Genomic DNA, 18,482 nt, shown 5'->3' with positions numbered 1-18,482 from the left:
ATCAATGTAAGCCAAACGTGGCTGTCCATGGTTCTGATTTCTCTGTGTGCCCACTCGTTCATACAATTAGAAAAATATGTTAACTGACCCTACTAGAGAAATGCCATCTTCCTCTCTTTCATGTTGACAAAATGATCTATCACTCTGTCATACAGTACATGCTTTTATTTTTTGTTGTTCAAGTCTACCTGGCTTTAATGCTTGCTCGCTAGCCTAACTTCCATTCATGACCAACGTTAGCTAGTTAACATTAGCCTTCTACATCTAGCTACAGGTTGAACTTCCCATCCTCTCAGGCCAGGGGCACAACAATGTATGGTTTAATGGTTGGATCAGAATCACCATTACAATCATTGGCAGTAAGGAGAATTATGTAAAGCCACAAGTCCAAATCCCTATCTTCATCCATGGCTAATTAAGGAAAGGGACAATTTTAGCTAGCTAGCTGGCCACTGGAGGACAACAATGACATGCAACAATTCAAGTTATGTACTTTAAGTATACTCTCAATGGGTTTTGATAGGAGTGATGCCAAAATCCAAGCTGGCTTCCCTTTTACACTTTTTGTTGTTGTTGTGCGCCATACAGTTGAGCTCGCTCAGTTTAACGCAACGCTGATTGGCACATTTTGTATACTTTTGTTTTAATCAAGGGAGGCCAGATGCTTGCTGGCTTCCCTTGCCTTCAATGCTACGGACGGCAACAACATACTCGTTTGGACCAGACAGCATCAGATAGTTGGCCTACACATACATAGAGACAGAGAGGCGCTGTTTAGCTTGCTCTGTTTTCTCCTGTAAGAAACATTCAGCCTCTTGCGAATGGATGGAACATTTTTAAACACTAGAGAGATGAAAGATCAAATGATTTTATATATTTTTTATTTGTAAAAAAATAAATAAAATTGGAAGCCTGGATTCCCTTGGCATCTATGAATACACACCACTGCCCTAAGGGACTGCAGAAAGAATGATAACCACCCTACAATTGTGAATTACTTTGAAGGACTTCATATTGAAATCATTTGTATCATTCATTAGGGGCCAATTTCAACAAATGATAAGGGTACCAGTGTGCACCATTTCCTCACTCTATCCAAAAGCATTGTCCGAGTTTGACAAGTGTATGATGGCGCCGGAGGGGACGGCTGCCATCTTATCGGCTCTTAGCCAACCATGCTATTTTGTTTGTTTTTTCGAGTTGTTCGTAACTTGTTTTGTACATAATGTTGTTGCTACCGTCTCTTATGACAGAAAATAACTTCTGGACATCAGAACTGAGATTACTCACCTCAAATTAGACGAAGAGTTCTTCGTCAATGAGTCGGACGGGAGGGATATACTACAGACACCCGACCAGGCCCAGATCCCCGTCATTCGCTGGAGAAGAAAACTGAGATTTTGCGGGAAAAGATCAGGGTGCAGGGTGAGGATCAGGTGACGAGTGGCTAATCTGCCTTTGCCTTCTGTCCTGCTAGCTAACGTTCAATCGCTGGAAAATACATGGGATGAATTGAATGCACGTATATCCTACCAACGGGACATTAAAAACTAATATCTTATGTTTCACCGAGCCGTGGCTGAAGGACTTCATTAAGAACATACAACTGGTGGGTTATACACTCCATCGGCAGGATAGAACAGCAGCCTCTGGTAAGACATGGGGCGGTGGCCTATGCATATATGTAAGCAAGAGCTGGTGCACGATATCTATGGAAGTCTCCAAGATTTTGCTTGCCTAAGGTAGAGTATCTCATGATAAGTTGTAGACCACACTACCTAGAGAGTTTTCACCTGTATTTTTCGTAGCTGTCTTACATACCACCACAGACTGATGCTGGCACTAAAACCGCCCTCAATGAGCTGTATACCGCCAAAAGCAAACAGGAAAACGCTCATCCAGAGGCGGCCCTCCTAGTGGCCGGGGACTTTAATGCAGGGAAACTGAAATCCGTTTAACCACCTCATTCCTATCAGCATGTTAAATGTGCAACCAGAGGGAATTTATTTTAGACCACCTTTACTCCAGTCACAAAGCTCAAAGTACAAAGCTCTCCCTCGCCCTCCATTTGGCAAATCTGACCACGGCAAGCGGTACCGTAACGCCAAGTCTAGGTCCAAGAGGCTTCGGAACAGCTTCTACCCCCAAGCCATAAGACTCCTGGACAGCTAATCAAATGGCTTCCCAGACTATTTGCATTGCCCCCCTTCTACGCTGCTGCTGCTCTCTGTTATTATCTATGTATAGGCACTTTAATAACTCTACCTTCATGTAGATATTACCTCAATTACCTCGACACCGGTGCCCCTGCACATTGACTCTGTACCAGCACCGCCTGTATATAGCCCCGCTATTGTTATTTACTGCTGCTCTTTAATTATATGTTATTCTTATCTCTTACTATTTTCCTAAATGCATTGTTGGCTACGGGCTTGTAAGTAAGCATTTCACTGTAAGGTGTTGTATTCGGCCCATGTGACATACATTTTGATTTGATTTGGCCGACAATCACACCTGGCAACAGGTGTCGCTTCCTATACCATTCGTGGTGGTCCTCTTATGGTAATTCATCAAAATGTCTCATAGTAAATAGCATGGCGTTATGCCAGGATTTAAGTGCTGAGACTATGATGACACATACTCATCAGTGCAGTTGGCCATTGTTGGCGCGTTGCGTACGATGGACAAGTGTAGTGCACGTCTTGGACACAGCGTTGTGCTCTCCGCATACCTTCTCCAGGAGTCCCCCACCAAATCGCTTCCTCGCCCCACCAAACCTCCCTCCCTACCACAACAGTAGAATAGTAGAGAAAACGTCTACAGTGACAGCCACTCTGCAGCCGTGTGCCCTGCGGCTGGTGTAATAGTGTACAGAGAGTCGGAAAGTGCGACTTCCGAACCACCGGCGCGCTGCCTAACTGCTCAGGAAATTCTACGGAGCTTTCGGAACATAATTTACTCAAAGGAGTGACCAGATTCTGGAATTACTGGAGTTGTGTGAATAGGTTATCGCTCAAGAGCTACTCATATTTCGAGGAAGGGTAGACTTTTGAACAGCGGGAGTTCAGGATGGAAAAAGCGTCACTGTTTTTGCCCCTTGTCATTCTACTGATACAATGTAAGTAAACTTTTGCATTTAGGCTATTCCGTATGCTAATGAGTCATTCGTGTGTGTGTGTGTGTGTGTGTTTGTTTGCGTGCTTGTGAATGTGTGTAATGCATGTTTGGGTTGATCTGTATTGGTATTCTTAATAATTACATTACCGTCATCCCTATTGCTTTTGTATGTGTAATTTCATGTCAGCTGTTTGTGTTTAGAAAAAAATAAGCCATTTTAGATAGGAAAATATTGATAAAGCACCATTTTAAAAAAAATTAAAAAACATTATTATTGTGATCTTACTGTGTTGATACTTCTAGTGCTTCACACACAAATAAAAAAAAGTGAGCAGCACTTGTTTCGGTAGTAATTGGCTTAATGTATTACTTAATCCTCTTCGTTATTGTATTTCAACTTTATTTACCTATGCAAGTCGGTTAAGAACACATTCTTATTTACAATGACGGTCTAGGAACAGTGGGTTAACTGACCTGTTCAGGGGCAGAACGACAGTTTGTTTTACCTTGTCAGCTCGGGGATTCGATCTCGCAACCTTTATGTTACTGGCCCAACGCTCTAACCACTATGGCCTGTACTAAAGTTTCCAACGTTGCCGGTCTATCGTATACAGCCTTCCTCACTGTGTGTGCGTGTTATTGCGATGATATTTGACTACATGCAACTGCAGAAAACAGATATGGACCACTAATGTGGCCTTAAGTTTTTTGTTGGAAACAGGCCAGTCTAATCTAGATGTGGGCTATCAGCAGGTCACCATATCGTTTCGTCCCAAATGCCACTCTATATTCCCTTTTATAGTGCACAATTTTTTTTTTATCAGGGCACATAGTGCTCCGTTCGAAAGTAGTGCACTACAAAGGGTGCCATTTGGGACGACCCCATGGTGTCAGTGAGATGCCAACATTTAGCAAACAAGCACCCCACCACCACCAACCCTGACTGGCACAGCTGTTCCTGACAGAGCAGTGCAGGGTTACACACATACAGAGGGGCTTTGTTCTCCTTGGAAGACACACACACACACACATTCTCTCTGTTTGTCTCTCTAGATTCCTCTCTGTCTGGAAATGGATGTCCTCTTAGATGCTAATAGATGCTAACATAGCATCTCATTTCCCGTTTATTGCAAAGTCATTTAAAAATAAATGCCCCTTTTTTTAAATTCTTGAATTGGAATTTTAGTTTTCTTTCTGAGTTGACTGACTTCAATTTGACCCAACCTTGGTAGGTCTCAGGGCGGGTGGCTCATAGGGTTCAGAGAGGGACAGGTCACCACTCAGCAGACAGAGAAAGTGTGGGCATCATGTCACGGTTGTTGTCACGTCTGTGTTATCTCGAGGAGACGCTCCTCAAGGTGGCTGGCGTTCGCCACAGCCGACACTGTGACAACAGTTTCTTCAACCCGGGGATGCTATTGATGGATCCTGACTATATAAAATAAAACTCTCGTTATCTCTCTCATTCTCTCCATCTATTTCTTCCTATCTCCCTCCACATCTCATTCTCTATGTCTGTCTCTCTCTCTCCCTTATCTTCTGTCTCTCTCCTCTCCCTCTCTCTCTTTGTCCATCCAGCCAGGGAGAGACAATGCTCATCCTCACAGAGAAAGAGGGAGTGATGAGGCACACTCCCACTCCCAACACAGCTGCAGTGATAACAGTGTTACACATACTCACAAAGTAACACAGACAGCAAGCAGGGAGGGACAAAATACACAAGGCTGCACTTCCACCGCCTACAGTACTCAAACATCTGAAGGACAATGTGAATAGACAACATGAGTCTGCAGTTTGAATTCATACTGTACTTACGCACATCAAGCGAGAGATCGCATTCTGCCACTGATAATGTGTAGGCCTATGTAGACCTAATTGCCTAAATACTCATAACTAGGATTCAGAAGGAGAATTCAAAATCAATGGGACACACATTCAGTTTTTCCGTTTATTTCCTGTGAATCGACTAGATTTGAAATGAAATTGAGTATGCTTCATTGGTTTGCTTCATTGGTTTGTCAGCGAGCAAGTTGTTTACGTCTTGTTTCCCAACTTTTGCTCTGCTTTCCTGGCCGTTTAAGATGGCCGCCTCCACGCTGAGAGGACCTGCACTTCCTGTGCCTCTCCAATGCCTTTGTCTCACTTTCCCTCAATTATTCTACGTAGTCCCGGTTTGCGTCTATATTCCCTACATAGTGTACTACTTTTGACCAGGACCCATAGGGCACTATGTAGGGAATGGGATACCATTTGGGACGCATTCCTGCCCTTCCGTGGGGGGAAAGCAGGAGACCAGGAGGATTGGTTAGGACCTTTCCTCTGCCCCACCCCACCCTCTGGTCCACTAATAGAACCACAGGAAGTAGTGCAACAAAAAGAAGCTGACTGAACAGGAAGCGAGCGAACTGCTAAGAGTGAATGACTCATTTGGTAGTTGACCTCAGTTAAGTACAGTGTAGACCAGTGGGTTCCCCATCCAGGGGTACTTGGCCTATCCAAGTGGGTACTTGATAAGACTCATGAGCATGGGTTTACTGGTAAAATGCACATGAGGGGGTACTTCAGGGGTACTCTCGGCAGAGCAAAATTCAGTTGGTGGTACAGTTTCTGAAAAAGGTTGGGAACCACTAGTGTAGACAGGGGTGGTTTAGGTCTTTTGACATGATGTTTACCAGTACTGGGCCATGACAGATAGCTTTGTGCTTTGCTGGCCAGCAATTGTCAGTATTTAATGAATTGAGCGGAATATAGTATTAGTAGGTTATGCAGTGATACAGATGTCATTACAGTTATCTAGTTGAGCATGCATGTGAATAAGAGTGTTATCTATATACATCTCAGTATTTACTGAAACAATGGAAGGAAAAATGGATGTTGGCCAATACAAACACAACACAAAATAAATGGGTTTGACTGGGTGTGTTAAATAAGTGTCTGTGTAAAGCTAGCCGACTAAACTTAGCGATTTACGATGGAATTGAGCAGCGACTAGTGTGGGCTGACTGGAGCTCCGACGTCACATAAAATTACATTTTTGTCACCACCCAAAGGATATCAATCAGTTTTACAGGACATTGTCTCATGTTGTGTGCAACAGGAAGTGGCAATTGAATGCAAGCTTCACACATTTTTTTTGTTTTATTGCTAAAACATTTCTAGCCCGTCTATCTATGGGGAACAGTTGACATGTTATGCCCGACCCGCTCAGTTTTCCACCACAAAACACCAGAAAATGGCCCAAAACAGTAAGAACCAGCTCCCCTGCTTTTACGCTCGATGTTCAATGATTATTTTTTACAAAAGGTTTAGTTCAGGTGTCCCTCATTTTAAGGTTGACCTTAAAATGAGGGACAGACGTAAATGAATCAATAATGTAAGAAATAATCATCTTCAGAAAGGAGATGATTAAAAGCAACAAAGTAACTCAGGCTTTACAATGATGGTGAAATGTTGGGTTAAGTGGGTTAATAACTTTCTAGAATCATAGTGTCAAAATGCTGAATTTTGGCACTTTTTTATTAAACTGAACAAATTCTTATTTTCAATGACAGCCTTGGAACAGTGGGTTAACTGCCTGTTCAGGGGCAGAACGACAGATTTGAACTTGCAACCTTCCGGTTACTAGTCCAACACTCTAGCCACTAGGCTACCCTGCCGCCCCATATAATAAGAAACCCAGTGGTGTAAAGTACTTAAGTCGTACTTTTTACTTAAGTAGTTTAGAGGGTATCTTTAGAGGGATTAGAGGGTACTTCACTATTTATGTTTTTGACTACTTTTACTTCACTACATTACTAAAGAAAATAATTGTACTTTTTAAATTTTACTTAATTTTACTCCATACATTTTCCCTGACACCCAAAAGTACTAGTTTCATTTTGAATGCTTAGCAGGACAGGAAAATGTTCCAATTCACACACTTATCAAGAGAACACCATTGGCCATCTCTACTGCCTCTGATCTGGTGAATCACTAAATATAAATGCTTGGTTTGTAAATGATGTCTGAGTGTTGGAGTATGCCCGTGGCTATCCGTAAATAAATAAACAAAACAATTCAATTGTGTCATCTGGTTTGCTTGATAAATATAAGGAATTTGAAATGATTTATACTTTTACTCTTGATACTTAAGTCTATTTTAGAAATGACATTGACTTTTAATACTTAAGTATATTTAAAACCAAATACTTTTAGACTTTTACTCAAATAGTATTTTACTGGAGGACTTTTCTATTATTTTCTATTAAGGTTGCTTTTATTCAAGTATAACAATTGGGTACTTTTTCCACCACAGAAAAAAGCTGATTTTCCCCATGGGGTATAGTATATTTTTAAAAGGCTCTTCATTTAATATAACAGGCTTTTAAAATTCAATATTGGTGCACAATTGCTACATAAAATGTCAAAAGGGGCGCAAAAGGCAGTCTTTTCATGGAACTACCCATATACTCAGTGTGCGTGTGTGTTGTACATAACATTATTGTACCAGTTAATCCCCCCACACACACACACACACATACATATGCACATACACACGCAACACGCGCTCCTCCCTCAATGGATGGGCGTTACCCGGGCGACCTGTGGACAGCAACAGGATGACAAAACAATAATCCTGACCCCTGCACCAATCAACCGACAGGAAGGGATGCTCCTATTTCCTGTTCCTGTCTAGATGTACATGTTCAACAGGAGCGACACACAGACACAGCCAGCCAACCAAACAATCAGCCATGAGTCTTCATGCTCCGCTGCCAATCTGGTCCAGAGGAAAAACTGGTTCATAACAGATATAATTGGTTCATACAACATTTACAACTGGTCCATCATAACTGGTTTCTAACAGATTATAAACTAGTTCATAACTGATTATAATTGCTGATTTATAATGGCGTTAAGGTGTTCATAAATGGTCCTCCATCTTACAACCCTTTCCCCCAACCCCATATGTGGCACCTCTCTCTCTCTCCATCCCTCAGGCCTCCCCATTGTCCCTGTTACCGTGTCAACAACCACGCCCAAGGTGGAGGTCCATGAGAACTCCGATGCGGTTCTGAGCTGTGATTTTCGGACAGAGAAGGAACAGAATCCTCGAATCGAGTGGAAGAAGAAAGGAACAGATGTATCATTTGTTTACTATGAGGGACACTTCAGAGGTGATTGGCTGTCCTGGCACATTGTCTTCCATCGCTCTCTTTCTGTCTCTTTTAACCCCTGTCCAGAGCCCATCTTCAGACTCTCAGATTTAATTTACTCTCCTCACACGAGGGGAATTCATTATAAGAGCCTCATCAAACATAAAGCAGAATGTGATGAACATTACAAAGACATTTGTATGCGAAGTTACCAGATGGTTGATGTTAGTTTAAGTAGAACATTTGTCCTTAAGAAACCACATCTCCACAACCCCCCTCTTCTCTGTGCTGACCGGTTTCCACTCTCCCAGGAGCCTTTGCGGGGCGTGCAAGGATCAAGGGGGCAACGGTGACCCTACAGAGGGTGACCCAGAAAGACGCGGGCGAATACCGCTGTGAGATCACTGCCCCTCACGACACCATCACCCTGGGGGAGACTAACATCACCCTCGAAGTCTTGGGTGTGTACCACATCATCTGGCAGACTGAGAGGGTCTGTCTGCCTGACTGAGTGTTCTGAGTGTGTCTGTGTGTTGTCTCAGACATGCTGTTTGTGCACCCCCTTAACCCAGCTGACATTGTGGCTGTACCCTCCTCACAGTGCCCCCCCACACCCCATCCTGTGAGATCCCCAGCTCGGCCTTGACGGGCTCTGTGGTGCAGCTGCGCTGTAGGGACCAGCAGAGCATCCCCCCAGCCACCTACTCCTGGTACAAAGATGACAAGCCACTGACCCCCTCCCGCATGGCCAACGCCACCTACCACCTCAACCCAATCACGGGCATACTGGTGAGATACTTTTTAAGAACAGTGTATATACAGTCATACCATTGATGCTTTGTCACAATTTACTCAATGTTCAGTGCATTCGGAAAGTATTCAGACCCCTTCCCCCTTTTCCACATTTAGTTACGTTACAGTTTTATTCTAAAATGGATAAAACAAAAAAAAATCCTCCTCAATCTACACACAATACCCCATAATGACAACGTGAAAACAGGTTTTTAGAAATGTTTGCAAATGTATTACAAATAAAAAACATAAATACCTTATTTACACAAGTATTCAGACCCTTTGCTTATGAGACTCAAAATTGAGCTCAGGTGCATCCTGATTCTATTGATCATCCTTGAGATGCTTGAGTCCACCTGTGGTAAATTCAATTGATTGGACATGTTTTGGAAAGACACACACCTGTCCATATAAGGTCCCACAGTTGAAAGTGCATGTCAGAGCAAAAACCAAGCCACGGGGTCGAAGGAATTGTCTGCAGACCTCCGAGACACGAATGTGTCGAGGCACAGATCTGGGGAAGGGTACCAAAACAATTCTACAACATTGACTCTCAGACCATGAGAAACAAGATTCTCTGGTCTGATGAAACCAAGATTGAACTCTTTGGCCTGAATGTCAAGCAACACATCTCAAGGAAACCTGGCACCATTACTAAGGCATGGTGGTGGCAGCATCATGCTGTGGGGATGGTTTTCAGTGGCAGGAACTGGGAGACTAGTCAGGATCAAGGAAAGATGAATGGAGAAAAGTACAGAAGGATTGTTGATGAAAACCTGTTCCAGAGCGCTCAGCAAAGACAACGCAGGAGTGGCTTCGGGACAAGTCTCTAAATGTTCTTGAGTTGACAAGTCAGGGCCCGGACTTTAACCCGATCGAACATCTCTGGAGAGACCTGAAAAATAGCTGTGCAGTGACGCTCACCATCCAAAACAAATCAAATTGTATTTGTCACGTGCACCAAATACAACAGGTGTAGATATTACAGTGAAATGCTTACTTATAAGCCCTTAACCAACAATGCAGTTTTAAGATAAATAAGTGTTCAGTAAAAAATGTGAGTATCAAGTTATTAAAGAGCAGCAGTAAAATAACAATGGCGAGGCTATATACAGGCAGTACCGGTACAGAGTCAATGTGCGGGGCTACCGATTAGTCGAGGTAATTCAGGTAATATGTACATGTAGGTAGAGTGAAAGTGACTATGCATAGACAATAAGAGAGTAGCAGCAGCGTTAAAGAGGAGGCGCAATGTAAATAGTCTGGGTAGCCATTTGATTAGTTGTTCAGGAGTCTTATGGCTTGGGGGTAGAAGCTGTTAAGAAGCCTTTTGGACCTAGACGTGGCGCTCCAGTACCGCTTGCTGTGCTGTAGCAGAGAGAACAGCCTATGACGAGGGTGGCTGGAGTCATTGACAATTTTTATGGCCTTTTTTTCTTTGTATTGTCTTTTACCAGATCTAATATGTTATATTCTCCTACATTAATTTAACATTTCCAAAAATTTCGAAGTGTTTCCTTTCAAGTGGTATCAAGAATATGCATATCCTTGCTTCCGGTCCTGCGCTACAGGCAGTTAGATTTGGGTATGTCATGTTAGGAGAAAATTGAAAAAAAGGGGCGGATCCTTAAGAGGTGTTAATCCATTTTAATATAATAATATAATAATAATATATGCCATTTACAAGGCTGTCATGTGTGCATACATTCTACGTAAATCAAAATGCTCTACCAACTGTGCTACAGAAGGACCATTTTAGAACAAGGCTGTAACGTAACAAAATTTGGAGAAAGTCAAGGGGTCTGAATACTTTCCGAATGCACTCTATGTGCCAGTAAAGCAATTCGAATTTGGCAGAACGAGGGCCCAGCCACACCCACAGACTGTGTGTTACGTAGGAGCCACACTAGGGCATCGAGATTATTATTTTGACCTACTACACTGGAAGTGTAATTTTTGGCAAGCGAGAGCAATGTGCAAGGTTCTTTATCCTATTGTGAGCTGCGGGGGGAAAAAATATTGAAAATAGAACCAAAGTATAACCTACAGCTCACTCACCTACAGCTCACTCACCTACAGCTCACACACCTACAGCTCACTCACCTACAGCTCACTCACCTACAGCTCACTCACCTACAGCTCACTCACCTACAGCTCACTTATGCCCAAGTTTCATTGAGATTAATAGGAGCGCCTCACGTTCTGTACACTGTAAGTTATGCATCCGATGTAGCAGGCCTCCATTACATACTCCAATACATGGAGGTATAATCAACCACTAACACAGTATATGATAATACAAACCTCAGTAAGACACTGAAACCTTAGTTACAGTTCAGACCAACAGTGGCTACCTCAGAAATCAAATCAAATGTTATTGGTCACATACACATGTTTAGCAGATGTTATTGCGAGTGTAGCTAAATGCTTGTGCTTCTAGTTCCGACAGTGCAGCAATATCTAAGAAGTAATCTAAAAATTCCATAACAACTACCTAATACACACAAATCTAAGTAAAGGGATGGAATAAGAATATATACATATAAATATATGGATGAGCAATGACCAAGCGGCATAGGCAAGATGCAATAGATGGTATAAAATACAGTATATACATTTGGGATGAGTAATGCAAGATATGTAAACGTTATTAAAGTGGCAATATTAAAGTGACTAGTGATACATATATTAAAGTGGCCAATGATTTCAAGTCTGTATGAAGGCAGCAGCCTCTCTGTGTTAGTGATGGCTGTTTAACAGTCTGATGGCCTTGAGCTAGAAGCAATTTTTCAGTCTCTCGGTCCCAGACGCACCTATACTGACCTCCACCTTCTGGATGGTAGCAGGGTGAACAGGCAGTGGCTCGGGTGGTTGTTGTCCTTGATGATCTTTTTGGCCTTCCTGTGACATCAGGTGCTGTAAGTGTTCTGGGGGGGAAGGTAGTTTGCCCCTGGTGATGCGTTGTGCAGACCCTACCACCCTCTGGAGAGCCCTGCGGTTGTGGGCAGTGCAGTTGCCATACCAGTTGGTGATACAGCCCGACAGGATGCTCTCAATTGTGCATCTGTAAAAAATTGTGAGGGTTTTAGGTGACAAGCCAGATTTCTTTAGCCTCCAGAGGTTGAAGAGACGCTGTTGCGCCTTCTTCACCACACTATATGTGTGGGTGGACCATTTCAGTTTGTCCGTGATGTGTTCAATGAGGAACTTAAAAGTTTCCACCTTCTCCACTGCTGTCCCGTCGATGTGGATAGTGGGATGCACCCTCTGCTGTTTCCTTAAGTCCACGATCATCTCCTTTGTTTTGTTGATGTTGAGTGAGAGGTTGTTTTCCTGACACCACACTCCGAGTGCCCTCACCGCCTCCCTATAGGCTGTCTCGTCATTGTTGATGATCAAGCCTACTATTTTTGCGTCGTCTGCAAACTTGATGTTGGAGGCGTGCATAGCCATGAAGTCAATGGTGAACAGGGAGTACAGGAGGGGGCTGAGCACACACCCTTGTGGGTCCCCAGTGTGGAGGATCAACGAAGTGGATATGTTGTTTCCTATCTTCACCACCTAGGGGTCCTAGGAAGTCCCAGGACCCAATTGCACAGGGCGGGGTTGAGACCCAGGGCCTCAAGCTTAATGATGAGCTTTGAGGGTACTATGGTGTTGAATGCTGAGCTGTAGTCAATAAACAGCATTCTTACATAGGTATTCCTCTTGTCCAGATGGGATAGGGCAGTCTTCAGTGTGATGGCGATTGCATCGTCTGTGGACCTACTGGGGCGGTATGCAAATTGAAGTGGGTCTAGGGTGACCGGTAAGGTGGAGGTGATATGATCCTTGACTAGTCTCTCAAAGCACTACAGAAGTGAGTGCTCTGGGGCGATAGTCATTTAGTTCAGTTACCTTTGCCTTCTTGGGTACTGGAACAATGGTGGTTATCTTGAAGCATGTGGGGGCAGCAGACTGGGATAGGGAGAGATTGAACATGTCCATAAACACACCAGCCAGCTGGTCTGCGCATGCTCTGAGGACGAGGGTAGGGATGCCGTCAGCCTTGCGAGGGTTAACGTGTTTAAATGTCTTACTCACATTGGTAGCAGGCTGCATCGGTGGCACTGTATTATCCCCAAAGCGGGCAAAGAAGGTGTTTAGTTTGTCTGGAAGCAAGACGTTGGTGTCCGTGGCTGGTTTTCTTTTTGTAGTCTGTGATTGTCTGTAGACCCTGCCACATACATCTCGTGTCTGAGCCATTGAATTGCAACTCTACTTTGTCTCTATACTAACATTTCGCTTGTTTGATTGCCTTGCAGAGGGAATAACTACACTGTTTGTATTCGACCATATTCCCAGTCATCTTTCCATGGTTAAATGAGGTGGTTCGCTCATTCAGTTTTGCGCGAATGCCGCCATCTATCCACGGTTTCTGATAAGGGTAGGTTTTAATAGTCGCAGTGGGTACAACATCTCCTATGTACTTCCTTATAAACTCACTCACCGAATCAGCATATAAATGTCCCAGTCAGCATGATCAAAACAATCTTGAAGCGTGGATTCGATTGGTCAGACCAGTGTTGAATAGTTCTTGTCACGGGTACATCCTGTTTTGAGTTTCAGCCCATAGGAAGGGAGGAGCAAAATGGAGTTGTGGTCAGATTTTCGGAAAGGAGGGCCTTGTATGCATCGCGGAAGTTAGTAGCAGTGATCCAGTGTATTGGCAGCGCGAGTGCGACAATCAATATTCTGATATAGATCACTTCCCTTTGGTCAGACATCAACCCATATAGACCCTTAAGTTCGGAAGCACACTGGTATACTCTAGACCAATTGCAAAAGAAATAACTATACAGGTTCTGTGCATCGTATCATCTTCCTCTCCTGTGAGCCCTCCATCTGTCTCTTTCTCTCTCTGGCAGGAGTTTAAGACTGTGGCGAGAGGCGACACAGGACAGTACAGCTGTCTGGCATCCAACAAAGTGGGGCCGCCCAAGATGTGTGAGGCTAAACACATGAAGATAGGTGAGTGTGTGTGTGTGTGTGTGTGTGTGTGTGTGTGTGTGTGTGTGTGTGTGTGTGTGTGTGTGTGTGTGTGTGTGTGTGTGTGTGTGTGTGTGTGTGTGTGTGTAATTATAAGAATGATTGTGGTTCATATTAGTGTAGTTTTGTCTTTCCACAAACTAGCGTGACTCTCGTGCTTCAAACCCCATTGATATGGTCTAGAACCAACACAGTTACAATACCAGAGCTAGTGTTATGTCTTGTAAAATCCCATGAGTAAACAGTACTGTGAGGAGCATGTTTTTCTATACAGGCATTTGTCTATGGAATAGCCTCCCCCTGGAGATCAAGCAAAGAAAAAGTAGAAATAGCTTCAAAAACCCCTCCACTGCCCCTTGTGCCCCCTACTGCTGCTGGTCAGGTGTATTTATTTGAATGATAGGTACAATTAATATACTGTTTTAATGTGAAATTAATATGGTTGATTTAAGGTTAGGGAAAGGTGCAGTGAATAGTGCCACTTTTTAGGGTGTCAATATAAATTCATGTATTTATGGTTGTTTGTAATTTTGTCTTGCCTTTTTTTTAAATCGTTATTATTATTATTATTATTGTTTTTACCACCGGGGACCACTTTGGAAACAAGCGTTTTAATGAATACTTTCAAATGATATCCTCTGGGTCCAGGTTGTACATGTTGTTGTATGTCTGTTACACAAAATAAATTCAATTCAATTGTGAAGTGTAGGTATATAGGCATAGAACTGTACAATTGTTCTTCTGAGCTTCTAAGCTAAGAAAACATTAGAACAAATGGATACAACAAAAACACTAAGGAAAGAAATAAAACTCGTTTTTCAGAAAGAAAAAAAGAAAAGACCTCTTGAATAACCCCCAGAAGGAAAACCGAGCCGTGGCTTTTGTGGAGTGATAAGTAATGGTGCATCAAGGGGTGACTTGTCGATGTGCTCAGAGGGTCCCTGGTTCGAGCCCAGGTTGGGGCGAGGAGAGGGACAGAAGCAAAGGTTTTTAGCTTTAAATAGGGAAGAGTACATTTTTGTAATTTCCCCTGGGTAGGTTCATTTTTCGGAGGAAATCTTAAATGGGAGATGTTTTAACCAAGAAGGGGCCTGCACTCAAACAGGCATTAATTCACTTATTCCAATCGATTCTGTAGCCAGAGAAGGCACAAGACAAATTAATCAGATCCACAATATCTTGGATACTGGCTTGAGGGTTGGTTATATAGAGGAGAATGTCATCTGCGTGTAGAGAAATGTTATTGGAGGTGTCCTTAGTATTGTAACCAACTGGCGTGTCTCTCTCACTCTCTCTTTCAGAGGATGTAAACATGGCAGGGGTCGTGGCTGCGGTCGTGGTCATCTGTCTGGTCATCGCCATTTGTGGCTTCGGGGGATACTATGCACACCGTAATGGCTACTTCAGCAGTGAGTCTGCCTGTCTGTCCCTCTCTCTGTCTGTCCCTCTCTCTGTCTGTCCCTCTCTCTGTCTGTCCATGAAACATACAATATGTCTGGCTCTCTGTTAGAAAATATCATTTGCACTCACTTCCTCTTACTTTCTGTCTCCACTCTCCTCTTCATTTCTATCCATCTCCAGAACACAGAGGAAGGTAAGAGTTGTCTCCTTAAATCCATGAACAATTATCCCAAATACAGTGAAGACACCCTGACACATCTGCGTTGCTGTGTAACTACTACTGACTAATAGAGGTGTGTGCGTTTTAATGTTCTGAGTAAGTTCAGTAGAGAGCGACAGGTGTGATTGAGCCAAGCAGTGCAAAAGCCTGTCTCTTCTCACACAGAGAGAGAGAGAGACACAAACAGGTATTTTATGACCCAGTTAGAAAAACTAGGTTTGTTATGTTATTTTGAATTGTGATTCGCTTACCCCCCTCTGTGTGGTCGTGTTTGTTAGTAACCCTGAGCATGGTGTGTGAACCTCATCCACCCCCTCACTCAACTTTGAACCCCCCAGGTCCTTTTGGATCCCTCAGTGTCATGGTGTGGCCCACATCAGCAACCAGGACCTCCATAGAACAAAAGACAAGTGAGTCTGACCCACAGACAGACTCGAGTAATAGATTTAAAAGTAGACAAGAGTCCTTTCCAGAAAAAGTTGCCCTTTCCACTCCATAGGACCGTGTCCTGTGTTTGATGTGGTGCTGTTCTTTTGATAGATGTTTTTACTGAGACCACAGCTGCATCACATTTAGGAAGCCCCCTCCCTCTCGCTCCCGCCACTCTGTCAAACAATCTATTGTCTTTATAAATGCCTCTGTCTTCCAGGACTAATGCCAACTACAACCCTCCACCCCAAGACGTGAGTGTTTTTCCTCAGATTTTCTCTGTTGGTGTATTCGTGGATGGGTATGATGTTCACAGGAAATGTTGACTTGAGCATTACCCCCTTACATGTGACATTTTCTAGACAACATTTTACAACCATATTAAAAGACAATATGATCATTTCTAGTATAATTCTCTTGGCAGTAGTAGTAAGTAAAATTCTCCAAATGGTTACTAATAATGGAGAAAAAGACCTGAATTGCAGTAGTTCTGACCGAAGGAAAATATGCTACTGTTTTCTCTCGCTCAGCCTGCGGACTTCAAACACACCCAGTCCTTCATGCTGTGAGGACCTCGACAACCCCCTGGAAGACACCACTGGAGTAGTTTCATTCCACCCAAATGAATAGCTCTAAGAATAGTTCATTAATATTTTTGGGGACTGACCAACCCTGCTCTCCTCACCCTTGTGGATGGATAGCAAGGGGGGGGGGACAGACAACTCTGCGTAGAGGCCATTTATTCCTCCTGTTTTGCTTTCCCTGGGCCCTCAATGCAAGCCTATTATATTAGTCACATGGTACTCTACTTCCCTCTGGTGGTCAAGTTGTTAAACTACAGCATATCGCCATATTGTGGTGGACCCATGGAATTACGTCCCACACATGCTCACTTCCCCCTCAACTGGCCAAAACATGAACTGCCTAAATCTTATTTTATACCAAAGACGTGAACATGGCATCTGAGTGTAATATACTGTACATATTTTCTGAAGGCTATTGGATAAGGCTTTTGATGTGAATTTAAGGGAAAGTTGTGCATACAAGGTAGCCATCACATTAGGCCTCCCGAGTGACGCAGCATCTCAGTGCAAGAGGTGTCACGACAGTCCCTGGTTCGAATCCAGGCTGTAACACATCCGGCCGTGATTGGGAGTCCCATAGAGCAGCGCTCAATTGGCCCAGCGTCGTCTGGGTTTGGCAGTCATTGTAAATAAGAGTTTGTTCTAAACTGACCAATCCATTTTCTTCTGAGGGCAGTACTCGCGTAGATCTCATTCAGTCGGTTTGGATTTTTATTTAACCTTTACTTAACTAGGCAAGTCTGTTAAGAACAAATTCTTATTTACAATGATGGCCTACCCCGGCCAGACCCTAACGACGCAGGGCCAATTGTGAGCCGCCCTATGGGACTCCCAATCACGGCCGGTTGTGATACAGCCTGGAATCGAACCAGGGTCTGTATTGATGCCTCCAGCACTGAGATTCTGCACCACTCGGGAGCCTAAAATTACATAGTCGATGTCCTTGCCCCCCGTTAGTCTAATTAGCATACAGGTTTTTAAAAAATCCACATCAAAGTCCATCTGTTTTAAGATGGAGAAATTGTTTTTTTGTATGGGCGTCGCCCCAATAATAGTAAAGCAGTGTTGGTCAGAACAGGAGACATCCCTGAAAAACACCGGAGATCACCACAATAGTCTTATGGATTCCTTCCTCCATTTTGAATATTGGCCATCCACTATATTCCTTTCAGAACAATGCAGCTGAAGGAAAGGAAACACTTTGGGATCGATTCAATCAGTAATGACGAAGTTCAGTGCTATGATTGAAATTTAAAGGCGATGTTCCCATTTTCGCAGACTGCCTTCACGTTGAACGCTGCATATGGCTCAATCATAAATTACCTTTACATTTCAATTGCGCCGTAGCTCTGAACTTCGGCAATACTAATTGAATTGAGACGGACCCCTGCTCACCCGAAGATGCCTACATTTTCTGTGATGCCCAGTGCCTTTCAAAAGTAGTTATATTCTGTCTAGGGTCTCTTTTGTAAGTGTTTTCTTGTTTTGTTTAAGCTAAAGTATTATTGTGCTACTGCATTTTTGGTCTTATAGTGTATGTTTCTTAGGCTATGGATGAAGGGGTTGCTGTACGTTTATTCTTTGTAAGATGTTTATTCAGTATTAAAGATTTTCTATCAAAAAACTTATTCAATCATTTCGCACCATGTGGTCTTTTCCCCACAGCCGCTGGAACAGGGTGGAGTGCCATGAGTCAGGCGAGCGAGACTGTAGTGTGACATCATATGTTATCAATCAAAAATGCAAGCATGTAAGGTTGAACATGGTTTGCAAAAT

The 18,482-nt window shown here is 43.3% G+C and overlaps 1 protein-coding gene across 2 annotated transcripts; it reads left to right on the top strand.

The window, feature by feature from the left end:
• The first annotated feature begins 2,776 nt into the window (after nucleotides 1-2,776).
• On the top strand, nucleotides 2,777-18,334 carry jam2a (junctional adhesion molecule 2a). 2 transcript variants are annotated; one of them, XM_052498991.1, is made up of 9 exons: nucleotides 2,777-3,118; nucleotides 8,097-8,273; nucleotides 8,564-8,713; nucleotides 8,854-9,041; nucleotides 13,952-14,054; nucleotides 15,374-15,481; nucleotides 15,654-15,666; nucleotides 16,343-16,376; nucleotides 16,653-18,334. In XM_052498991.1, the coding sequence occupies exons 1-9, from the start codon at nucleotides 3,070-3,072 to the stop codon at nucleotides 16,689-16,691; spliced, it is 861 nt and encodes a 286-aa protein (XP_052354951.1). In that variant the 5' UTR covers nucleotides 2,777-3,069; the 3' UTR covers nucleotides 16,692-18,334. The 2 variants fall into 2 exon arrangements, 1 of the variants encoding a protein (XP_052354951.1); XR_008095425.1 differs by having other exon boundaries at nucleotides 2,782-3,118; nucleotides 15,654-16,103.
• Nucleotides 18,335-18,482: the final 148 nt, after the last annotated feature.

This window comes from Oncorhynchus keta, chromosome 37 (assembly GCF_023373465.1).
Source record: "Oncorhynchus keta strain PuntledgeMale-10-30-2019 chromosome 37, Oket_V2, whole genome shotgun sequence".
NCBI lineage: Eukaryota > Metazoa > Chordata > Actinopteri > Salmoniformes > Salmonidae > Oncorhynchus > Oncorhynchus keta.
This window is presented reverse-complemented; position numbering and strand designations above follow the sequence as displayed.